Here is a 25,926-nt window from a genome sequence, read left to right on the forward strand (position 1 = left end):
TCAAAATGTGATTACGATCAATTCCACACAAATTATTTAGTATTATTCCGAGGACAGTAAAACTTCGGCTTTTCACAGAGCGTTCCGAGACAAGTAGTTGATACCCACTAAAAACCCTCCTGCTAACTTTAGCTTCATGTTCTTCAATTTTGGATCAGCATTTGCAGTAAAACTTGAAAAACGTTTCAAAGTTTCAGCTTCTTTCAGCCTTCTCACTTCAACTGCCATTGTTGACGAGCAGTGGAAGCTAACAGGCTAAATTCAGGCTAAATTCAGGCTAAATTCAGGCTAAATTCAGGCTAAATTCAGGCCAAAATCAGGCTGAATTCAGGCTAAATTTAGGCTACATTCAGGCTAAATATGCCTCCACACTTCTTAAAGACATTTAAATAATAAAATGTTCAGGTCCTCATGCGCCACTGATGAACGGTAATTAATGAAGATGATTAATGAGCAGATGGAATCGGAGTAATGATGTCACCCCACGTCTTGTATTATGTATTTATAAATGATCACTGACTTGGGTCGGATGAGATGTGTCGTCCATGGTCACCATGGCGAACTCCAAAGAACCATAAATAAATATTTAAAAAAGCCGCTCCAATATCTGCGTAGTTGCCGTCGGCAGGATGAGACGCGTCCTCGTTGGCTTCACAGGCCGACTTCTCTATTTGATACGTTGGCTGGGTGGTGACGTGCATGAGGATTCTATCTCGTCTTCCTCTGACGGAGAGTATTTTTAAAGGGTGGGCGGCTGGGAGGCGTCTTCAAACGTCTGTTTTAACTCCCCAAAATAAAGGCTTGTATTGTCTGTGACCCTATTGTGTCCGCCGGGATTAGTTTTTCAACGATTTGGTTGATGCATCTCACTGGCGGAGAGGATGGAGGTGAGAGTTGCGGCGTGTCGAGGGGAATCACGATAACTCAATCACCGCACGGAGAGTGGATGGTATCAATAATCATCCCGGGATGCTGCATGTGCACTTTTTTTTTTTTTTTCTCCTGCATTGATTGACACTCTTGTTCTCTTCTCTTCCTCTCTTGCAGGTATCCCTAATAACATTGGTCCAGTTAGTAAGTCTATCTATCTATCTATTACTACGACTACTACTTCACCGATACTTGGATACTTCACCACTCATCCCTGAGCTTTGTGCCACGTGTTCATTTCTGATGATGTTGTCAAATTAGGGTCAGATTTTAATTAACCCCAATCAACATATTCAGAGTATTTACAGTATTCAATGTACGCTGAATGCGTTTTCTGACTATTTTGATACTAATAACAGATGCAATTTAACAAAAGTATCAATGAAACAATGACTAAACTAATCCAAATCTATTAGAAATATGAATCAAATCGATATTATCCTCTGCAAAGCCGCGTATCGCCCGTCTGAGCTGGGTTTCGCCAGCTCTCGCGTGTCTGGTTATCATGCGGCGGCATTGGGCCCGTTTCCCAAGGCGTGTTGTGTGAGCCGCGGCGAGTAAACAGATTGTCCTCAGGTGGTTTTTAATCAGGCTTTAGGGAGGAAGTGATCAACATGTCAAGTCAGAAATGGACACGTGGCAAATAACCCCCCCCCCCCCCCCCCTTCCTCATCACCTTCACTCCTCATCTTGCTAGCCTGCTGCTTCATGCTTGGCCCGACTCCAGCGAAATGTGGGGGGGGGGGGGGGGGGGGCGTGTGGGAGGTTGCCGGATGCATGCTCTTCTCACAAACACATCGGATGCAGCACATGAATCCTCTATGTCATGCACACAACTTCCACACCATGCATGAAGCCCGTCCTCTAACGCTAACGCTAACAGGGAGCGTGCATGCATGCATGCATGCATGCGTGTGTGTGTGTGTGTGTGTGTGGTTTTCAAGCTCTAAAAAAAGACACTTCAACTGTTCCTATTCAGAACGATAACTAAATCCGTAGATTAGCTGTTCCGTGGCATAGCAGCCTCCCAACGAAGCGACACAAACGACAAACTTGTTTAAACAAGGAAGAGGATGAAGCTGCGCAAACACCAGTTTGGGTGGAAAAGGAGGGTGATGCATTTTTCTTACGTTTTTTTTTTTTTTTAAGATGATTTTCTTCTTCAAACCAGGCCAAACCACAAAACACGATGATAGTGAAGTTTTGTGGTACGGCTGGGATTAATCTCCTGCACCCCTGAACACATCATATTTGTAAAAATAAATAATCCAATACATTTTAATACAAAAATATCTAAAGCTAAATACATTTATTGCTGTTAGAATGTTGATACGTGTACATGGAGCCGTTTTATTACCACCAAATGTGACCTCTATCATGTCCCGGGGTGGAGGGAGGGGGGTTACCGTGTATATGTCAATAGTACACTACAATAGATTACAACGATTAATCCATTATCCGATTTATTGACCAATATTTTGGTGTTCAATTAATCGTGTTTACTTCACAATGTAAGTATCCACATATTTCAGCTTCTTGTATTTTTTTCCTCCATTCTGACTGTTTTTTTTTGGTCGAATTTTATTTCTACACTGTGCCGCATGCCAGTAAAAAACAACCGCAGGCCACAAATGGCCGCGGGCACGCTTCGGACACCCTGGTCTAGGGCCTAAACGGCTGCAGTCGTCCCTCATTTATCGCATTTAATTGGTTCCAGAGAAGTAGGATTCAATATTAATAAATGGAATATTTTCATAGTTGGAGGCTATAAAAGCTCCCTTTCTAAATACGGGTTTTAACACGATTAGAGCCCTGGACTTCAGGGACATGACAGACGGCCATCACTAGCGCTAGCATAGCAAGCTCACTAGTGAGCCGCTCCCACTGACTTATTCTCAACTTAAAGTGTTGAAAATGGAGTGGGGAAGAAGGGAAAAGATGGCAAAATGTACCACTTCCACACTGAATGAGAGGAGAGTCTTTATTTCCACTCCATCTCAGCCATCACATGGGTTCAGCTAGCTCATAGCCATTGTCCATGCATTGTGAAAGGTAACATAATCCAACATTATTGATGCCTAATGACCACAATACTACTTCCTGTATAACTTCTCTTTCAATACGTTTTTATTGACAGTAATCACTTATGATTTGAAAAACAGCCATATAGCGAGGGAGCGATATTCCAACGACTGGACTTGATCCAGTCTAACAAGCTCAAGTCAATCATTTAGTCGCAGCCCTCGGTATTAACTTAAAATATTGAACATAATTAATTGGTCGATGAATTTTACATGAATTCTGCGTCAAATGTGTATTTTGCATGCTGAGATTAGGATAGCGTTTGACATGAGCTCTGATAAATAGATAGTAGTATCCAAAGTACAAAATGACCAAAATAACCAACCATAAAGTCGTTTTTTGAGGGATCCCCGCTCATAGTGACTGATTGGAAGAGATAGGAACAAGCCACTTCATCCACGCTTGTAATTGTGAGTGTTGGGCGCTAATATTACCCCCATTGGTGTCGCCTTGGGGGTACGCGTACCGCATTTTGGGAAACTAGGCTCGAAATGAAGGTGAATTCCAGCATCGAGGGAAGATATTAATGGTGACACACTTCCTTCCGGTCCGGTCCAGGACCTCTGAACCTTCAAAATTGTCCAAAAATATAAACCAACCTTGGTTGGTGATGTGTCCTCCTCTTCCTTTTATTTTCATCTGATGAATATATAAATATACATAAATACTACTACAGTACTGCGCCTGGCGGCAGGTAGACAGTAAAGGATGAGATGGGATGATAGTCTTTGTTTCTCTTAAATCAATAAATGCAAAGCTCGGGGTATCAAAGTGCTCGTCACGGTGTGCCAACCCCACAGCTGATGTATTATTCAGTTCGGGAGGGGGGCAACAAAGTTTAAACGCAGCGATGCACATATGACAATTGATTCATGGGCTTTGTGCTAATTACCTGAACGTGCATGATTGATGCAGTCAAAGGACAAGGAATGATGAAGTCGACAGGGGGGGGGGGCATGACGAGGGAACGCGTCGCTCCAGAACTCTCCATTCTCAAGCCCATCCCAGTATTTCCACACGGAAATACCGACGCGTACTTCCCGCAGAAGTCCGTCATTCCAAGTCCTAACACCTGCCATTATTTATTCATTGTTATTCCTCCACCAGAAATACACTGTAATTAGATATTGATCACATAGTCAATGTGATGAATTAAACAAAATGCCCCCCAACGTCTTGGTTTGCCATGAATAGTTTAGACGCTCCTGCATAAACCATGACTCAAACGCTAGATTTTTTTTTTTTTTTAAAGAGGGGTTTCTTTTATTTTGGTGTCATTTTTTTTTCCCCTCAGTTTGTCACCCATCATCGCCATCGCCATGAACGCAGCACAGAGTCACGCTAACGACTTACAAGGTCTCTTTAATCGGATACATTGCGTTGCTCGTCCATGTCAAGCTGTGCCACCTTGCATTTGCTCTCCCCCGATTTTCACTGGTTTGACGCCCGATTTGTGCGTGTCTCCGGTTGTGTGTGTGTGTTCACTAAAACCCCCGCCCACCACCCACACGCCCACCACCCACCCCGCCCGGACTATCTGTTAAGTGCATCACACAAGTGCACATGAATAACTGATGGTTTCTCTCAATTGCACGCAGTTCGGCCGAATGTGTCGTCCCTAGGTGTCGCTAACCGAAAAGAAGGTAGGCAACACAGATCATGAAATCATGTTTTTTTTTTTTTTCACTATGTATTTTCATCCATTTGTCTACACAGCGTTTGTGTAGCCGGGTGCACTTAGCTTAGGGGTGTCCGAACTGTGGCCCGGGGGCCGTGTGCGGTCGGTGGCTGTTTTCTTTTTTAATTGGTCCACGGCACATTGAAAAATGAAATTAACAAGAGCGCAACAAAAATGGAAAAAAAATACCCAAGAATAATGTCACAATGTCATAATCAAGACATAGAGAATAATGTCATAATATTACAAAAAAGTAATAATATTCTGAGGATTTTTTTTTTGTCGCATGAAATTGAAACATTAAAGAAGAAAATGTATTTTTTAAGCTGTAATATTATGCGGAAAAAACGAAACCAAGAATAATATGGAAAATTGGGTTGGGAATAAAAATGATTATATTATAAGAATAAAGTCATATGAGAAATAAGGTGGGAGGAATAACATTTTTAAAGCATCAATTATTATTATTTCTCTAAAGTTGAAATATTATGACAAATGTAAAAAAAAATGAACCAGCAGATTTAGGAAATTATTATAACCTTTATTATTATAAAGGTTATGAGAATAAAGCAGTAATAGTTGAAGGTCAAAAGAATGTTCTTTTCTAAAGTTGTAGCAATACTGCTATATCATTATGATAATTAAGTCAAAATATTATGGGAATAAAGTAATAACATAACACAGAGAAAAATTAAATGCTGAAATAAAAAAAATAAAAAATGGGGAGGAAAAAATTAATTTAATGAGAAAAAGTTGCATGCATTAAAATGCATTAAAAAAATAATAAAAAATAAATTTAAAAAAAGATTTTTTCCCTTATATCACAAAGCTGAGATTATTTTTTTTAGTTTTTTAAGTGTCCCGCCCAGCCTTTGATTTGTCAGTGTGCGGCCCTCAAAGGAAAAAGTTTGGACACCCCTGACTTTGCCGACCCCCCCTTCTGGTGGAGTTCGTGATAACACATTCCGACTCCTCACTGAAGATTTGTTTATTGATTTGTTGTCTTGGGCATTCCGTGGATTGGTGTCCCGGGTGAGCAGGAAGAAGCAGAAGAGTTTTTTCACGGTGGTTTCGTGCTGATTGACGTTAGGCTCAATTCGGTTTAATCCATGCAGATGTGATGCGCCGCCACCTCACGGCTAGCGTACGTGTCAGGGACTCGCGCCGGCCGGTGCGCCTCTTATTTCCTTTGTTTTCTTCCATGACTCAAACACAGTCGGGTGATTGATGCTTTTGCTGCCAGTCGGTTTCCTTAGCCACGCTTCTGCACACGTTCCGGAGTGGAACATTCTTGGCTGGCCTCATGTGAGGTGGGGAGTAGTTTGTCAGACGCTTGTTTCCGTCTGGGGAAACGCACACACACACACACATGCACGCACATACACACCAAACAGGGATTGCACAAACACTTGTTAATGAAACCAAGCATAAAGGAATAATATTTGAATTGTTGTGCATCTAGGGCATTTGTAACAGATGCTCCACTTGGCAGCGTCACTCCTTGTTTCCCATCATTCATCCTCTCCCCGCCTGATTTTGCTTTCACGATCAATGCTCGGTAATTCTCTGACATTACATGTTTGTTTGATTGCAAATATCATGTTCTTTTTCTTTTATGTTTCTTTGATTGATCTAGTAGCGCCACAAGTTGCCACTTCGGTCCACGTTGCAAACCGCAAGCGAGGTAGGCATGGCTCCCCGATGACACCTGTCTTCTTATATAATGCTTTTGTCTAACCCTGCAGCGCTAACCCGGCGTTGGACGCGCGGCCTCGTCCCAAAGGCTACAACTATTTTTAAGACTTCTTTTTAGTCCCAGGGTGTTTTTTTTATTTACAACCTCAGCCCCGTTTCTGGAAAGGAGAGATTTGTCTTGTGAGGAAATACTGTATGTGCAAGGATGTACATTACGGAGGATTATGCAACGGGCTGCCGTGGCGTTCCTTTATTCGCAGCTCACGTCAGGTTGTTAGGACGCGGACGCGGACACTTGACCTCAATACCCGTCCTTAATAACCACAATCCCTCGGACAAAAGCCGCAGTCTCGCACTTTGGGCGAGTGAGGCTTAGGAGGTCACATCTGTCTCCGCCAGTCACTCAGGGCGCCCGAACCCCTCCATCCCACCCCGCCCCCAGGGCAGGCGTGATAGTACGCATGGAGAACCGAGGCAGGAGGTCTTACAGTCCATATAACTCTTGTAATGCTAGTAATTCCATGTGACGTCGCACCTTAGCAGCCGCTAATCTTTACTCTTGGCTTTGGATCGAAGCTTTTAACGGACACGGTGGGCTTTGTTCAGCTCTTTTTCTTACGTTGGTCCTTAACGGTGGCTGTCAGCTTTACCGGGGGGGGCTACAGGTCTGGTTCCACCAATGGTCCTAAATATCGAAATCCTTACTGTCCATGGTTAGCATATTTTAAAGCTTCCCATTGGAGGACATGTTGAAGTAGGGCCAGGTGTCCAAACGTCCCGTTAACCGAAAATATCGCCTTCAGAATGCTTATATTAAAAATATAAGCATTTGTGGTGTGTGGTGAAGCTAGTCGCTAATGGAGCTAATGGCTAATGGAGCATCGTTGGTGCTTTTTGGAGCATTTTTCAGAAGCCTGAATGAGTGTGTCCCATTACGTGGGGTAATTAGCTGCTTCTTTTTTTATCTGTTTTTATATCTTTATAATGCACAGAAGAAAGACGTACTGTATATGTTCATGGCTCAGATGGCGGGCAAAATTCCAAACAAAAGTGCATTTTTCCTTTCAAAGCAACAAACTTTTAACCTAATTATTGGATAGGGGACTTAAACTTGGGGGTAAAACATGCATTGCAAGCGACTACCAAAAAAACATAAAAGATTAAATCAAGGTAACGGTTTCTTCTTGACCGAAATTGTACAAAACTACCAAAAAAGTGTCATCTCATCCTCTTTCCTGTCAATTAAAATCAGAATAACCGCTTAGACAGAAAGTCCACCGATGCGTTCTTTGGGTTAATCTCAGATGGACCAGCCTGGCGCCGTGTGGTGTTCTTGTTGCGGCCGCATCTGTGTGCCATCATCACCTTCGCCTCGTCTTGTGGTGTGCTGCGATGTGATCCGACTAACGCTGTGCTTTTGCAATGTTGTTTCTTAACCCCGACTTTGCTCACGCCAAACTAATCATGAACGACCCCCCCCCCCCCCCCCATGACCTCGCAGACCTCCCCTTCCTTCTCAGTGCGGTCTCTCCCATTCTTAACCTGGCATGCCATGGTCGCCACATCCGTGCTCACCCGACCGCCGTAGCGCTTGAAGCAACAAATTGCAACGCTCTTTCTCTCTCTCTCTTCTCTGCGCACATTCTCTCTCTTTTGCAAGACTGCGAATGCTTCGGCCACTCCAACCGATGCAGCTACATCGAGCTGCTAAACACCGTCATTTGCGTGAGCTGTAAGCACAACACTAGGGGGCAGCACTGCCAGCTATGCAAGCTGGGCTACTATCGCAATGCTTCGGCCGGACTGGACGATGAAAATGTGTGCATAGGTCAGTTTCCCGCTCGCCCTCGCTGCCGCTCTCCTAAAAACTGTCCTCTGACTTGTCCATCTTCATCCTCATGTTGGTGCCTCATCGTCATCGTTTGCTCTTTCGACATGACAGCAATCATCAGCATCTCCATCTTTAAAGCGAGTCTCGTCACACACGAGGGAATCTACTTGTTTACTCAACGTGACCGGAAATTCTAACTAGATGGACATCCTTCCATCTACGGGGGTGTGGCTTTTTTTCTTATGTATGGGGGGTGCGCTTCACACCTTCAGGAATTAAAAAAAAATATGTAATGAAAGAACGAAACAACCTCAGATCAAATTTCTTCATAAAAGATTGATTCTGGAATATAAAACCCCCCTATTGGGGGGGTCCCTAAACCCCCAAATTAATGAAACTTGACAGGTGAATCAAGTTCACCATCTGAGTTCATTAGGATCATGATGTATGTTTATTTCGGAGGAAATGGGCATAGGAAGGGCAGCCTGGGACAAACAAGCAAACACAAACCAGGAAACAACCAACGTGGAACTACGAGTTATGGATAATAAAAAAAATGTGAGCCATCTTTCAACTCATATTATCACAGACCAGGGGATTATTGTGTCTCTATAAAAACAGCGTTGGCCATCTTTAGTCCCTTAAAACATTAAAACATACACAAAAAAATCAAATAAAATAAACCAAAAATAATAACAAAGTGTATTTGTTAAAGAAAGGATACATTTCTATCCTATGAATTATTAGAACGCAGTGCAAATCTAAGCTATTAATCATTTATCACGCCAGTTTGAGTCCAGTAAACTCAGTCGAATAAAGTTATGAGAGTGCAGGCTGCTCTTGCCCCGCCCTGTCCTAAAAATAGAGCAGGATGTGAACACCATCTATCTCTTTATGTGATATCACTTTTCATCTATTTTTCTGCCGCCAAGTAAACAAGCTGGCTCAGTGTGTTTCTTAAAATAGCTGAGTCCTTTATGAACAAAGCTAATTATTCCCAGTCACACAAATGCAGCTTTTATAAACGTCACGTTCGCTGCGGTCAAGCGCCCACCGAGCGGAATGAAATGTGTGAAAAATCCCTCCCCATGGCAGAATCTTCCCGGCGTTCCCCGTTGAAGTCTTTGAAGGTCCGCGGTGCCAGATGCCTTCGTGAGTCCTATGGGGGGGGCTTGTGACAGGCGCGACAGTTCTGAGGGAAGGAGTACGCCGCGACGCCAGTCGTACGTGTCACATGAGTGCATGTCAAAAATATGAAAAGGCCTCGGCATCGGCAGCTGAAAAGCATCACAAGGTGTTGAGCCGCTGATGATTTACCTGGTGCAGGCTTTCTGTCTGTTTAGACACCCACCCGCCATATTTTGGCACTTCGTGTCACCCGTTTCCTGTCTGGACGATGGCCGACACGGCCGCAAAGGGTGCAAGCTGATTGGGACTGTCAAAAATACCGGAGGTGTCACTTAACTGCAGCAACGCCATTGCCCGTTTCAGTGTGCTCATCGCCGTCCTTCCACTCCTTCCACTCATTCGTCTTCATTTCATGACACTTTCCGTGTGACGTGTCCTTTTAATTGTCACTTCCATCCTCCTCTACCAACTTCTGCATTCTTCTGCCCGTGTGAATGAATGTGATCTGGTGCCAGCATGTGCAATTCAGCCCACTCAGTCCATTTGAAGTCAATGCTAATCATACCTGTCAATGTTTGCATTTGGAATTTTTGGTCTTATGGTAAATGATTCAAACAGGAGGGCATTTGACTGGTTGACAGGTATGGCTAAGCTAACGATAACACTTTTGTTTTGCTGCATGCTGTACAACACAAAGGAGTCATCGGGCCACCATAAAGAGAAATTAATATGACAAAAAGTTGCAAAAACAAGTCACCTCCGTCACCCGTGGATGATGTTATCAGCAGTTGACTGTAGTTCTTTGCTAACTAACACAGTTACACTACAGGTCTCCAAAATATAACATATTTAACAGCTATATAACATATCCATAACAGCTTATATAAGCTTATAACTGCTATATATAACAGCTTTATGAACAACCAACAATGACAACATGAAAGAGTGTGGTTTTATTTCTATTTTTTATAATTTTGGTTTAAAAAAAATGTTTTTGCATATCTTATGTGAATATATTTTTTTTTGCTTTTTTGTCTTTAGTGGTTAAAATACACAAATCTATTTTAAAAATATAAATATATAATATATAAAAAAAATTTAACACCTTTTAATGACAACATTTTAAAAATAATGATAATTTTGGTTTAAAAAAATTGGCAAATATTTTTATTTCAAGTGCATTGCAAATCAAAAAGACCCCAAAATTATTTTTATTTTTAATATTGAAAAACATATTCTAAAATCAACACCCCATAATGACAAAGTAAAAAAAAAGTTATTTTTCTAAATTTAGCAAAAATAAAGAACTAACAAAATGCATGTATATAAATATTTACAACCTTTTGCAATAAATAATACATTTTATAACACTTACTTTTCTGTGATTGTAGTAATTTTTGCAGTCAAGTTCGGCCCTGATGCTCCTTTGTAGTACATGAAAGAGTGAAAACAAAGAGTGAAATAAAACGGTCCCCCGTACACAATCAACACCACACTGTCGTCATAGTACGTTGCTGTTGGCATGGGAGCATCTATTCCTAACGACTTGAACCTGAACGAGTTCAAGGCTTTCGGATGATGCCGTGAACATGCCAGACATGTGCCGGGATGTGAAAGCACATGCATCTTTGTCTCCAGCTTGTGTGTCTTTTGTTCTTCCAGAGTGTAATTGTAATCCCGTCGGCTCAGTCAGTGATCGCTGTAATGGGACGGGATATTGTATATGTAAGGAGGGCACCACAGGGCCTAAGTGTCGCCAGTGTCTGCCCGGCTATTTGTGGGACGATGGCTGCAAATGTAAGTAAAACTGCAAAAGCTGACACAAACTGACCCGTTTTCACCCAAAAGGTGTCGCCCGGCCATGCAGCACACCAGCAACACCACATAAGAGTCAATATTGATGGCTGACAGGCTGCCTGGCTTTTGTTTATCCGTCACCTTTTTTTTTTTTTTTTTCATCTGTCCACAACACACAAAGACAATGTCATCCAAAACTAACATTTTTGAAGGAGAAAGCAGGTCATTTTCCACTCCAGCACATTTATTGTGATTTTAGAGACACAAAATGATATTTGCGGGTCAATAAAAAAACAGCCACGGGCCACAATTGGCCCCCGGGTTGTGCTTTGGAGAGCCTGGATTTAGTTGCTATTTTTTGAAAGGATTGATGTCGCACTTTTGTTTTTGTTTTTTTGCTATTAGCGCAGGCTTTGGATCATAATCCCAGCAAATAGTGAGGGATCTACTGTATTTTTAATACATTGCTCTTTGAGAGGATTGCACATGGAAAATATACTTCTATTCTGTCTTTTTATATGAAACATGCAATTCTCTCTCGGCGCCTCAGACATAAACAGCAGAAAAGTTTTCAGCTTTGACCTTCCGTTGCCTCCTCAGCTTCCAGCCGAGCTGCGTGCATGGTCAAGTCTGCATTTGTATGCAGACAGAAGAATGCAATTAAATCGGAAATCTCTCGCCAAACACATTTCGGCTCCTGACAGACACGCCTACATCATCAGTCCCCTCTCCAAATATTATCCCTCATATCAAAAGCAAATGCCCCAGATCTTCATCATTTACTACCTGTGCTGGCTGTTGTTTGCACGCAGACCTGTGCTTTGGGGAAGAGATTGATGGGAGATGAAGTCGTAAATTGAGTCTAAAACAAAGGATTTCGGTAAAACCCGCTGGTGATTAAAGCTGGGCATTGTGGATTAGTCCTCAATTATGAATCACGACCTCGTTAATACTGATATTTGATTAAAAAAAATATGCATCAAATCGTACGAGGGCCATTTTCACCACTTGTTTTAATGCCATGTGTCTTTAGCATCATAATCAATGAACTGATTATAATGCTATGGTAAATATGGTTTATTGCACTTGTAAAATATAATATAATTATGTAGGAACATACATATGCGTTGCCGCTAAGATACACATTATCATGACACTGACTAGCTATGATTATCTGCTCAAGGCTTGAGGCCTCTTGACTCCAAAACAAGTCCACCACATGCTTATCACCTCATTCAAATAACCTTGGGTGTCCGGGCATGTGAGTTTGCCCTCCCGTTGCGTATTTGGTTTGCAATATTTATCATATTTATTCAATATCAGACATTTCTCTAGAAGCTGAGATGCATTTTTAATGTAAATATGTAGACGTTCTCAGCATATCTGACCTTGCATTCTTTGGCTTTTCACTATGTGGCTCTTGGTGGCCCCTGGCCTGCAGTGTGGACTTTATTGTGTGGATTGTTATGATCACGTCAGCATGTTTGCGTACCTGTCTAGTCACAGACAGTACTACACAGTACTATATACCGTATAATGGAATGTGGCTTGTTTTAGAAGGGATAAAATAGGCCATTTGACAGGGAGATCACTATTCCTTTTACAAACAGGAGAATCTTTCTATGAAAACAATGCATAGACTCCTTTAGAACTGCACATGAAAGGCAGCGAATCAGTTTTCCCCGCAGTTGATGTTGATCCATCAGGTCAGTTTTCTGACGCACGCAGCAGGAACAGACGCCGCTGTGAAATTCTCTGAAGAAGGAGACTTTGGCTGGAGGCAGCGGGGACAAGAATAAAGGTCAGGGTGTAATTAAAGAAGTCTCTCCTGTGTCCTGATCGTATCGCAGCCCGTTTCTAAGAAACGCCGTTCTTTAATTAATATACACCTCACCTCCACGCCTTTTTCTTCATGTTTTGTTGTCTTGGTTCCCAGCTAGTTTGTGATGTTTCTCCATCGACCGATTATTTTACTCCATGACACTTTGCTTCATTACAGGTTTTGAGAGTGGCATTACGAGGTGAACGCAGGTAAACGGGAGTCAGGTTGTTGGGTTTGGCGAACCAACCAGGAAACTAAGAACTAAACCAAGACAAATAGATGTTGACGTTTCTTTGCACGCATCCCATCAAAGCCCAATTTGACTCCTCCGGGGAGACCATGCATCCAACTGAGGAGTTTTTGTTATTGTGATTTTCATGTCCTCATCGAGCTCAGATTGCTTACCGTGTAGTTTTCCACTTGCAGGGAAAAGGAAGTGGAAGCGTCTCCCATGTTTATGCTTGTTTATTTGTCTCTGTTGGTTTACTAGCATGTGCAGCGTTTGCTTTGTTTGCCTCCAGCTTGCTTGACAGCTTGCCTCCAGCGGGAATAGAGTGGCCTCGGTGTCCCAGCTCCAAATATACACCAATTTTCACCTGATGTTCATTTCGTGGAAAGTCACTGCCGTGTGGAGGGTGGGGTGGGGTGCGGGACGATCGGATGGGGGCGGGGGGTCCTCGCAGGCTTTGAGGAAACTGTGGATTCACCTTAGTGACTCTGGAAATGAACTTAATATGCACAAATACAAAGTGTTCTGGTTGCCAGGTATTTCTAATAATTGATTTTCTTCTTATTATTACATTTTCATATTTTCACTTTGATGCGGCAACGCTTGTTTACTGTTGAGCCATGAGCTGCGTTCCTCCACTCCGTTATTGTTTTATGTTGAAATTCAATCTGAAGTTTTTAGTCACGTATGTTTTGTGAAATAACGCGGTCATGGTAGTTATCGTTATGGTGTTGTATTTTACTCATAAACACGGTGAAGCCAGTTATGCATGATTGACATCTCTATGATGATATTGTAATACCAATTCTGACATTTACACTACTCCCAAAACGTGAGGGATATTTGGAGTATTGGGAAACATGATTCTGTTTACTCACTCGAGTTTGCATGATTCATTCATTTAAGTGAATCCAGTACTCGATTTACTTGAGTCGTTCGTTGCAAAAAAAACATCCAACATTCATTCAGCACCTGAGAGGCAGTGAAACTGGAGTATTTGTTTTGCAGTAAAGCTCAAGTTTCGGCCGTGTACCCGTGAGTCAGTGAAAGTGAGTCTTTGTCGAGTGCCTGTTAGTTTGTGAAACTCGAGTCTTTTTTAAGAATCAATCACTCGTGACTCAGTGAAACTCCAGTCTTTAAGTACCCATGGGTGGGTAGAACTTCAGTTTTTGGTTAGCAGCTGTGAAACTCGAGTCTTCATCAAGTACCCATGAGTCAGGAAAACTGGAGTATTTGTTTCGCAGTAAAGCTCAAGTATTGGCCATGTACCCGTGACTCAGTGAAGTGAGTCTTTGTCGAGTGCCCGTAAGTTTGTCAAACTGGAGTCTTTTTTAAGAATCAATCACTTGTGACTCAGTGAAACTCGAGTCTTTAAGTACCCATGGGTGGGTAAAACTGCAGTTTTTGGTTAGCAGCTGTGAAACTCAAGTCTTCATCAAGTACCCATGAGTCGGGAAAAGTGGAGTCTTGAAGCACCCGTGAAACTTAATCGAGTTAATCAATGGAACCTTCGGGCTAAGTGAGTGAAACGTGTCGAGTTGTGATGCCGCTGAAATTTTATGGCCAACTTTTGAGTATATATGTATATTTTTACCCATGTAGTGTTTGAAGTATTACATAAGTATCTCTAGAAATAAGCGAATGCGAGTCAGAATTCTCTTCCTCATCATTTAAGTTTCATGCGCTCCCGACAGGCAGCTAGCTGAGTGGATGATTCAATTATATGAAATCGATGTAATTTAACGTCTTTGCTATAATACGCTCTTTATTCATCACACTGCCCCTCAAGTCATGTGTCATCAAAAAAGATTTTTAAAAAAAAAAACTCAAACTCTGGTCTCACTGTCTTCACGTTGCATCCTCCACAGCCCGGGTGTGCGACAACGAGCTCATGCGCTGCCAAAACGGAGGTGTGTGCGTCAACAACGTGCGCTGCAGCTGCCCCTCGGCCTACGCGGGTCTGCTGTGCGAGAAGCGGCGCTGCGAGACGGAGCTGGGGGGCTGCCGGGGCGACAATTCGGGCCAGGGCGCCTTGAGGCCTCCGTTCTCCATCGGGCTGCTGCTGCTGCTGCTGCTTTGTCTTTGGGGCTCAGCGCTGCTCTAGAGACCCCCCCCCCTTGACCCCCTAGTCACACACACACACACACACACACAGGCATCCCACCCCTCTTTTAAATAATCAAGCATTCACCCGAAACAATCATGAGCTTCGTGGACGATAGCAGCTTCTGAGCAGCCTCGATGAACACTGATGTGAAAAGGAATGTGCCACACAAATGAGTGCAAAACCTTTTTAATTTAATATCAAAGAATATATATATATATATAAATATATATAAAATACCACATATAGATATTAAAAATGAAGAAAAGTGCAAAGGACAATGACGCCCCCCCCCAATCACCCCCCACCCCGCCTTCGTCCTCCTGCTCCTTAAGCCATACAGGTGCTTGAGCTCCTTCCACTCGGAGGGTACCACGGAAGACGACTTCCTCTCATCGCCACGGCAACAACAACTGCAGCCAATGGGCTCTCACGCAACCAGGCCTCCTTTGGGACGCCACTGTGAGTTTAATGTTGGCTGGACTGTTGAGGAAGACAAATCAAAGACATATTTCCCTGGGCTTCTCCGATATTATGTACATGGGAGACCACACGCACACACACACACGCACACACATAAACACACACACACACACGCACACACATAAACACACACACACGGGACAAGTTCTTTGCTGTCAGTGCATTGTGGATCGAAGGAAATGTGTGCGGACTTTGTGACACACAAACTTTTCCTCTCCAAGCTCTCCGCCTTGAAGGTCACTCTCTATCTCCACCCCCAGCCCCCGCCGACCCCCCCCCCCCCCCTCGCCATGCTGCCACTGACCTGTGATTTTGTGAATGTTACTCTGTAAAAAAAAAAAACAACAACAACAAAATAAAAACCCTTGTTGGTCGAATGATTGATTTTTTTGTCCAATGTTGGTGATGCACATGTGTACGAACCTTCCTCCCCGCCTCTCCCCCTCCATTATTTTCTATTCAGAGCCACGCCCACCCCCATCCTGGTGGCGGGATACTTTTCACAGGACGGGTGGCTAGACAAGCATCAGTGTATTTACGACAACGCAAAACAAAACAAGTCATGTAGTGCTTTTGTATCTTTGCTGAACTGTCATGGAGGAAAAAAAAGGCAACTTTAAAATATCTGTACTTCATCCCAAATGGAAATTTTTTAATCATCTTTTCAGTTGTTGGGTCATTTTCCTTTGTATTGGCAACGTGCTGGCATCAAAGAATATGAGTTGACATCCAGTAATGAATAAACGTGTATTTCAATCCCACCAAAGGACATTATAAATGTTATGTTCTTGCTTTGACACTTGAAGATTTAAGTGAATAAAAAGCTGAAAAACAAACTGTTTTGCCGACTTTCATAATACATCACGTTGTGGAGCAATGTTGATCAAAGACCCAAACGGAGAAGAAAACTCCTAATGAATAGCAAATGTCACGTTTCATCGTCTGAATAAGACTCGGCTGGTTCCAACCTCTTCACCGCAACACCAGCAGACCAGACGAGCGAGGAAATGTCCTTCGTTAGCATTCAGAGATGAACGTGTACACGGGTCTCCATGTTGAAGCAGTCTGAGTACTTAAAGCACAAAAAACACAACACGAGTAGCGCCGATGAGTACACCGTTTTCACATGTTGCATCCTATAATAATAACACTAAACCTTGCTTATGTATCTACAGGACATTATGCTTATTTGTAATGAAAGAATTATGTTAAAATACCATAGATCAGGTGTGCCCAAAGTGTAGCCTGGGGGCCATTTGCGGTCTCCGGGTGTTTTTTATTGGCCCATTGCACATGATAGTAATACAATTTGAAAAGTAAACTAATAAAACCCGCTGTGATTGGTTGGGCACCAGTCCAAGGTGGACCCCGCTTCTCGCCTGAAGACAGCTGGGATAGGCTCCAGCACCCCTGCCACCCTTGTGAGGATAAGCGGTAGAAAATGAATGAATGTTAAAATACCAGTAGCATTTATCAAATAGATCAGGTGTGCCCAAAGTGTAGCCTGGGTCCATTTGTGGCCTGTTGCACATGATAGTAATACAATTAGAAAAGAAAACTAATAAAAACCGCTGTGATTGGCTGGCCACCAGTCCAGGGTCCCCGCCTCTCGCCCGAAGACAGCTGGGATAGGCTCCAGCACCCCCATGAACCTTGTGAGGAGAAGCATTAGAAAATGAATGAATGTTAAAATACCAGTAGCATTTATCAATTACATCAGGTGTGCCCAAAGTGTAGCCTGGGGGCCATTTGTGGTGTTTTTTTACTGGCCTGTTGTATAAATAAAACTAATAAAAACCCCTGTGATTGGCTGGCCACCAGTCCAATGACCAGTTCTCTTGCCTGAAGACAGCTGGGATAGGCTCCAGCACCCCTGCAAATCTCATGTTCGAATGAATGAATGAACTGATAAATACACTTCCTGTATATAACAGTACATATGATGTACTGACAAAGTAATCTGCGCCACAATAAGGTCAGTAAAGGTATTCTTTGGGGAATATTCCACGCCATTTAGCTTGAATTCTATCTGCTAACGATTTGTTTCAGCGGCATGCGCGCCTTGTCAGAGGCACCGAATTAAATATTTACAAGTATCGACGCGTCTCACACAGTCTGTGCTCAAAGTTTATATAGTGGCTCTTGTCATACACTTGACACTTTGTCCATAAGCTGAAATACTGAAGTCTTACTCACACTTCTTCACTCGCAAAATTCCAACTCCGCGGGGAGGACGACGCTTCAAGATGACAAATGATGTTCTGCTGATACGCCGGGAAACTCTCAGTCGCTATTCAGAGATTGGTCGTGTGTTGCTTATATGCGGTATTTATTTATCTATACGGAGGACACCATGCTGATTCACATTGCCCGGGTTCAATTCCTTTTTTTTATTCCCCTTTCAATTCAACTACAACAACAAAATCAACTTTATTTCCGTGGAAATACTTGAGTGTGTGACAAATGTCCGCCAAAGTCACTTGGTGGTGAAAGTCGTGGTTGGAAGCATGTGTTGAACCCAGGTGTCAATGCACCATGCGGCGCCCGCTATTTAATAATAGACTTGAGGACGTTTGGGGAGAAGACTCATCCTATCTCACCTCCAGCAGCTGTTGGCCAACCCGACCATGAAGCCACCCAAATACCTCCAAGCGATACGGCCGCAGATACGGCATCATCTCGTATCGTATCGCCATGTGTAACATCATAGTGGAATTTGTTGATAACGCAAGAGAAAGCATTTTTAATGAACGCCTGATACTGTACCATGTAGTATTTATTGGGGGGTACACAATATGAGTTCATGGTGTGATATCCGGTCCTTGGGGCCTCCTCCGCTCTATCCACTGATTCCCCTGATGGCGGTAATGTGCTACTTATGATATTGTCATGCACCGCAGGACAGGAATTATCACTTCCTGTCTTATTTTGGAATGCTGCACTTCCTGCTGGGAGCTTCCAGCTGTATGCAATTCCAATTAGTTGGGCTCATTGGCTCTGTTATCCTCGACCGGGAACGTTGTTTCAACTTGTTGCTGTACTTTTCCACGACTAAGTGTTGTGTTTTGTTGTATTTTCCTGTACAACTGTGAGTACTTGTACTTCATTGTTATTAGGAAGACTTTTATTTGAACGCTGCTTCCTGTCTCTGCATACTGGCGTCAAGGATTTGGAAGGTGTAGTTGGAAGAAATCAACAGGTACAGTTGGTCAAGATGTAAAATGTAAAAGTATCTCAGTACTCTATGGGTATTATTGTATCGTTAAAAAGTATATATGGTGCAATTGGTAAAAATACTGGTTGAATACGCCCAAGTCAGACTGAAACATTGCTGCACATTAAAGTGTGACACAAAGCAGGTTTCTGTGGCAGACTCCTCATTATCCTGTCATTCACGTACGTTATCTTCAAGCTCCATCACGGCGGCGGCGCGGGAGGCAACACGCGGGACATGAAGTGATTGAGAAGTGAAACTACCAGCTGACATCTCCGCTCCAAAGAAGAAAATAAAAAACTCCTCCAGAGTGGCGCAATGAAGCCGTGGGGACTCCCACTTTGTCGTACTCGACTCCCCGCCACTTTCACATCCTTGGCATCGCCATTGTTGGGGTGTGCGGGGACATCGTGGAGATGTGGAAAGACAATCCCGCCGTGGCTCCTCCTCGGCTGATGGATGTCAAGTGGTTCCAGGGAGAGGGAAACAAGAGGAAGAGGTAAGTGGGGATGTTTGTCAAGTTAACTTGCGTTTCATATTTAGCCTCGCTTGCAGTACATAACGTGTTTTTATGGTGGCGGTGAGTTCAAGGCCTAACCACATCGTTCTTATATTAACTGCGTTAATGACAGATTGGTCGGTATACAAACGCCATCGGGACGCCTCAACCCCGACCCCCCCCCCCTCTCTCCACCCAGCATGGCGCTGCTTTCACTGTACCAAAGTCAAAAACAAGTCAAATAATGCAACGTTGGACTGTTTGCTCTCTGCCAAGCTGAGTCCACGCTGGCGGATTTCCACCCGTGTGGAAGCGTGTGCGGAAGCGTGTGCGGAAGCACAGTGTCAACATGGGGACACGGCTAATAGACTGACCAAATGTTGGGTCAAATAAAATGTCACAAGGCCGAATGAGGGAGGGGGAATATAGGGGGTGGCGGGGGTAGACAGGACCTCACAAAGGTGGCGATACCCTTCACATTACTGCATTTATTATAATATATTTTTATATCTTTTCATAAATTTCATTGAAGAAATGAAAGCAATGAATGAAATCATTCAATAACAATTTTTCAAAAATATTTTAAAGTACTGCATTGTGCATATTTAAGCAAATTTATGTATTTTTTTGCATTATTTGAAGCACTTCCAAGCATAATTGCTAAAAGAAGTTAAATATAAAAATGTCTGTACAGCATTCAGAGGAAGATGACTTGTAGTACTCAACACCGGTCACTAGGTGTCAGTAAATTACATAAATGAGACTAGCCAACACAAGAAGTACTAAACTGGACTCATATCCTGACTATATTACATAATGGCTTAGTACAGGTCACTATAGGGGTGCTATTACATGTCTACAAGGCTCTGTTAAACACTTTATTTAGGTCATAAACCAATTTTAACCAAATTAAACATATTTCTGGACTAAATTAAGCATTTTAAACATAAAAATTACTCAGTAAGAACTCTCCAAATGTAACAGAGGTGTGATTTCCTGACGAGAGAACTCGATGCTAATGCTAAACAGGTTTTCTATGAATTTATTCATCAGGGTCCTAAAATGAGTGCTATGCCAAATCTGAGGATGTGATCTAGAGCTTGGACTTGCTGGACCTTCTCTCAAGACTCCTGGGTTGACTTTGACTTTCTGGTAGGTTTTTGGTTCAACTTTTTTGCCTCCGGATGCCGCGGCTTCACGCCGGCGACTCGCCGTTTCCGTACCAACTGTTTTTTTCTGCCACTGTTTTTCCTGGCTTTTGGTTTGACATTCTTTTTGCCTTCTAATATTTTCTATTTTTGTTCGACTTTGTTCCTAGCCCCGGTGCTACGCTTTTAGTTGTACTTTGTATTTTTTGTTTTGAGCCTTGCCTTGCATATTTTTTTTCTGTTCTGGGACTTGAATAAAGACTTTGTTCCTGCTGCACACACATCTTAGGTTCCCGCCAAACGTGGCACACATTTGCAGAATATTTCAGCTCATTATTAGAATACTGTGTCCACCATGTTTGCTGACTTATGTTGACCTTTATATAAGCATGTAAGTATGTAAAGGTCCCTGCACACATTTTAGATGCAATCTTTCAGCAGACTTAAAGAGTAAAAAGACATCCCAGTTAGCGTCACTCAAGGTGGATCGCGTTGACAGGTAATGTGCGAGCGTAACAGGTAATCATTCACCACATCGTCTCGTCTTAAACGAGTCACATGACCCAGCTTGTCGCCTGCCTCTCACTAATAAGACCTGCGGCAGCTGTCTGGCTCGATATAGACGTGACGTGACGCTGCGCCCGCAGGGAAACACCTGATGTGTTTTTTAAAAAGAATGTTTTCCACGTAGGAGACAGGCACCGGCTTCCTGTGAACTCCAGCGGCATCAAGGCCTTTTGTGGGGTGGGGTTGCCTCTGGTGCCACCTACTGGTAGAGTAAATGATATCACTCCTGAGTGTGTAGTTTGGGTTCAGCTTCCTGCTGATGCAAAGACAATTTTAAAGTATTGAAGTACCAGAAAACCTGAAATGTCACTCACGCTGCGTTCGTATGTTAGTCTGAAAGTCTGTCAAGGCCAAGACGTTCATAACGAGTTCACATTTAAATGCGTTGAAAGGATATGACGCCCGGAAAGATGTTTGGCCTCTCACACGCTGAAGGTCAGGAGTGAAAGTGCTGTAAAATATATTACATAAAATATAAAACACGTCTGGATGTGCAGCTTTTTTATTGATTTGGAGCTCTTTATACCGTATATTGCTGTTATGGTTTCATAAATTCTCCCAGCGACCTTGAACAATATTTTATATTCTTGTTATTGTCTTTATATTTTTTTTGTTGATGTATGCGACCTGCGGAGTTGGTCACATGACACTCCAAAGCGCATCGTTTTCATTCGACCTGCTTTGGTGCATCGGACAGCATCATTTTAAAACAACTTGCTTTCAGTTCGCCGTTGACCTCTGCCAAGGTCAAATAGCATTACATTTGCGTTATGAGTTTAAGTTGAAGGAGAACTGAACCAGCAACCATTTTTGGAATGTGGGAAGAAACCGGAATACCCGGAAAAAACTGCCATTGAAGTCAGGTCTTCCTGATCTCCTGAGTGTGTGGCCCCCCAAGCAGAAGATGTTACATGTAATGTTAATGTAAAGTGAACATCCACCAGTGGGGGGCGCCATTTCTTCTGTCTATTTGTTTTCAGCAGACTAAAAATGCTGGAATTTGAAATGCTGTTTCCAAGTGAGCTCCGGGAACTTCACAGCCAGGAGAAAAAAGGCTTGCTTGCCTGAACAGTGCAGGTAACCTTCCGTTGCATGGAGCTACTTTTAATGTAATATGATTTATTGGTATATGTCATAATTTGATATAATAATTATGGTGCAGTCCTGATATAAATGTAAATATCTTTCTTCTGTCAATCATGTTTCCTCTTTGATATTTCAGTCATTTTTCCCCCCATCTCACCCAAGTTCATCTCACCTCCTAATGAATTCCTCTACAAAGTGAAAAATGACATTTTGGGTCAGAGACTTCAAGGATGGTCAAGTTAATGAATGGCCACCAGATGGCCCTTATTAGGCTAATGTGTTCTCCCTCTTTGCAGCCCCCAGCTCTCGCCTGGGGATTTGGCTCGCTGGCAGCAAGTGTGTGTGTGTGTATGTGTGTGTGGGGGGGGGGGGTCTAAACCAGGTGATGCTGATAGAAGAGACGTCCGCCACAGACCCGCGTTGACTCAACTGCTCTGTGTTTTGATGGGGTCAAACGTCCACAGCGGAGACCACCGCCGTCCCGGTCACTGCAACACCCATTTGACCCAGGAGCGTCAGCCACCCCCCCACCCTCACCCCCCCTCCTGTCAGTCTGACTGTGGTTGCCAGGTCTACACTCAAGGCTGAAGTTTGTTAGGTGCAAAAAAATATCAGGCTGAGACTTTTTCCCCTCCATTGTGACGGCGTGTTAATTGCCTCATTTATAATCTCCTGCTCATCAGGATGAGTAATTGTCGCTGTGCACACCCCTCCCCCCCCCCCCCCACCACCACAAAGACCTTTTTTCAGCTCCACAACAATGCTAAACATTGTCATTAATTGGCTTTCATTTATTAGAGCCGTGTTGGTGTACGGGGGTGCCACAGGGCCTTTGTGTTTGCATTGTCGGCATTGAACCCACGGGGATGAGAGCATGGGCTGTCAGCTTGGAAAGAGGACCGCTGCTTGTTCAACAAGTCAACTTGGAGGCCTTCGCTCTTGTGCTGTCCTGAAGGTTTGGTTGTTCAGCACAGGAACATTTGAGAATGTGTCATCAATATGCGGAGTGGAATAATGTGCACCAGCGATGGTACGTTCACGTGTGTGTTGGCCTTGTGCTCATGTACCTAATGAAGTGACCGGTGCAATTGTGACCTCAGGTACGACCACTGGAACTCCTCCCTGCACCGGTGCTGAGCGACCAGAAGGTGCTGCTGACGCCACCGCAGTTGTGGGAGTAACGAATGGCAGCTGTGGGAAGGAGTGCTGTGATGTTGATGTTTTGGAGGTCAGATGGAGAGAAGGACTGGAACCCCGAACAGAAGCAGCACTTTGTTGACATTCCAGTGGGGACTGTACACTGTGGGTGGAGGCGAGAAATAAGCTCCCATGTGCTTTTGGTGGCCGTGTGCAAGACAAGTCTAATCAGAGGTGGCTGCAGCTGTGGAACCCAAGTCCACCTTTAAAGGAACACATGTAGATATGCTAGGAGGTTACATTTCAAGAAAAAAAGTTCATTTCAGCTTTGTCATATAAGGGGGAAAAGGCTCTTAATATTAACTCTTTGGTCTTCCACATTTTTGCTATTATTTTTTTCATACATTTTGTGCTCATAATCTTCTGACTTTATTCCCAAAATATAACCTTTTGGGCTGAGCTGATTTTCCAAAAATTACACATTTTTATTTCTTATATTTTTACATTTTACAACTTAAAAAAATAGTTTTCTCATTGTATTGTATTGTATTGTATTATATTATATTATATTATATTATATTATATTATATTATATTATATTATATTATATTATATTATATTATATTATATTATATTATATTATATTACATTACATTACATTACATTACATTACATTACATTGCTTGAAATCCTAGCTTGACATCTTACTTGAAAAAGAAAACAACCTTCTTGCTTTTTCTGCAGGTACAGCATTGGAAAAAAAATAGCATTTTATTTGAATTGTATGTATAGATGACGCAATGTCAGCACACATTGCATGGGATTTCTGAAAAGCGAAGAGGAGAAGAAGAAGAGGAATAAATATATAAAAATGGCCAACGACAATAATAATTATATATATATATATATATATATATAAATATATATATATATATATATATATATATATATATACACATTAATAAAAATGGCATGTGTTCATTCATCTATAGTATGGTGTGTCACATGGTTTCATCGTGCGTGTCCACAGCGCCACATGTAGGTGGAGCCATGTACAATATGCATATTTTCACTCTCATCCATTTCTGTCTAGATGAGATCAAGCATGGACACCAGCGGCTTGGCTCCTGTGGTGACACCACTGCTTCTTCATGCAGGAGAACTCGAGTTCGAAGCCAACTGCTCTTCCACATCTTCTAAAAAAAAATAAATATACAAATAAAAATCTTCTTTGGTATTTTTTGATGTCCCTCCATCTATTTTCATCATCATCACCACCACGTTTTTGACATCACATTCATTGTAGACTTTAACATTGTTTTGTGTGCACAAACAAATATATTTCTTATCTACAGTAATCTATAGTCATCATTACACCATTACAATGTGGTGCGTGCTCGCCAGATGGGTAGCTCAGTTGGTAGCAACAGTGGGTCGTGGGCAGAGGATCAGGGTTTAATGCCCAGTCAGGGTATCAGGGTTCAATGCACGGTGTTGGTCATTTTGCTATTTTGCATTTTGCTCCAGCATGTATCGTGATCATCACCTCCTTTATGAAATTTCGCTTGTTTGTTGGCTGGCTAGCTCAGTTGGTAGCACGTGTGTGTCATGGTGCTGCGGTGCAGGGTTCAATACCTGGGCAGTGAAAGAATCCTTTTTGCTTTTTCTCCAAGTCTAGAATGTATAATGATGATCACCTCTGTAATAACATCATTTTATTTTAATAATACTTTAGTTTAATTCCCTGTTGATTGTTTATTTAACTTTTTCTCCATGTCCAGCATAGATGCCAGTAATCACCTCCTTTATAAAATTGCGCTTTTTAAGCCACTGGCTAGCTCAGTTAATAGCTACCCTGAGTTGTGGTTGCGGGGGTGCAGGGTTCAGTACCTGGGCAGACAAAGTGAGGTGGTCTTTTTTGCTATTCGGCAAGTCCACCATGAATTGTGATCATCAACTCTGTTATAAAAGCACACTTGCTTGGCATCAGGCTAGCTCAGTTCGTAGCAACCCTGTGTCATGTTTAGGGGCATAGGGTTCAATACCCGAGCAGAGAAAGTGGGGTGATTGTTTTGCTATTTTTCCAGAATGCATCATGATAATGACCCCTGTTATGACATCATTCATTTACAGCAGCTGCCTGGCGCAATTGGTAGCACCAGTGGGTCATGGTGCAGAGGATTCGGGTTCAATACCCCGACAGAGAAAGTTTTGTCTTCATTTTGCTAATTCGTGGCAACCGTATATCGTGGTCATCACACCCCCATGCAGATGAAAAGTGGCTCAGCTGATAGGGCCCGTTGGTTTGTGGCGCATGGTAGCAGGGTTCAATACCCAGTCAGGCAAACAGCTGATTGTGATTTTTCAATTTCTACATGTCCAGCATGTATCTTCATCATCACCTCCATTATAGCAGCAGTCATGCTTGCCGGCTGGTTAGCTCAACTGGTAGCACCAAAGATTCATGGTGCAGGGGTTTAGGGTTCAATACCCAGT

At 42.8% G+C, this 25,926-nt stretch overlaps 1 protein-coding gene and 1 long non-coding RNA gene across 10 annotated transcripts in view; both read left to right on the forward strand.

The window, feature by feature from the left end:
* The window catches only part of ntng1a (netrin g1a), a 74,876-nt gene extending 58,261 nt beyond the window's left edge, over positions 1-16,615 (forward strand). For 2 of the 8 annotated variants that reach the window (XM_058059926.1, XM_058059925.1), the window contains 4 exons: positions 1,048-1,074; positions 8,046-8,213; positions 11,007-11,141; positions 15,061-16,615. In XM_058059926.1, coding sequence (XP_057915909.1) covers positions 1,048-1,074; positions 8,046-8,213; positions 11,007-11,141; positions 15,061-15,296 — 566 coding nt within the window. In that variant the 3' untranslated portion in view covers positions 15,297-16,615. Of the gene's footprint in view, positions 1-1,047; positions 1,075-4,610; positions 4,656-6,326; positions 6,375-8,045; positions 8,214-11,006; positions 11,142-15,060 lie in introns of all 8 variants that reach the window. The other 6 variants (XM_058059928.1, XM_058059930.1, XM_058059929.1 and 3 more) reach the window with 6 other exon arrangements.
* Positions 16,616-18,637: 2,022 nt separating this feature from the next.
* On the forward strand, positions 18,638-22,251 carry LOC131108917 (uncharacterized). 2 transcript variants are annotated; one of them, XR_009120565.1, is made up of 4 exons: positions 18,638-18,978; positions 19,192-19,492; positions 20,546-20,644; positions 22,188-22,251. It is a non-coding gene; the product is annotated as an uncharacterized LOC131108917 (long non-coding RNA). The 2 variants fall into 2 exon arrangements; XR_009120564.1 differs by lacking the exon at positions 22,188-22,251 and having other exon boundaries at positions 20,546-20,670.
* Positions 22,252-25,926: the final 3,675 nt, after the last annotated feature.

Source organism: Doryrhamphus excisus, chromosome 21 (assembly GCF_030265055.1).
Source record: "Doryrhamphus excisus isolate RoL2022-K1 chromosome 21, RoL_Dexc_1.0, whole genome shotgun sequence".
NCBI lineage: Eukaryota > Metazoa > Chordata > Actinopteri > Syngnathiformes > Syngnathidae > Doryrhamphus > Doryrhamphus excisus.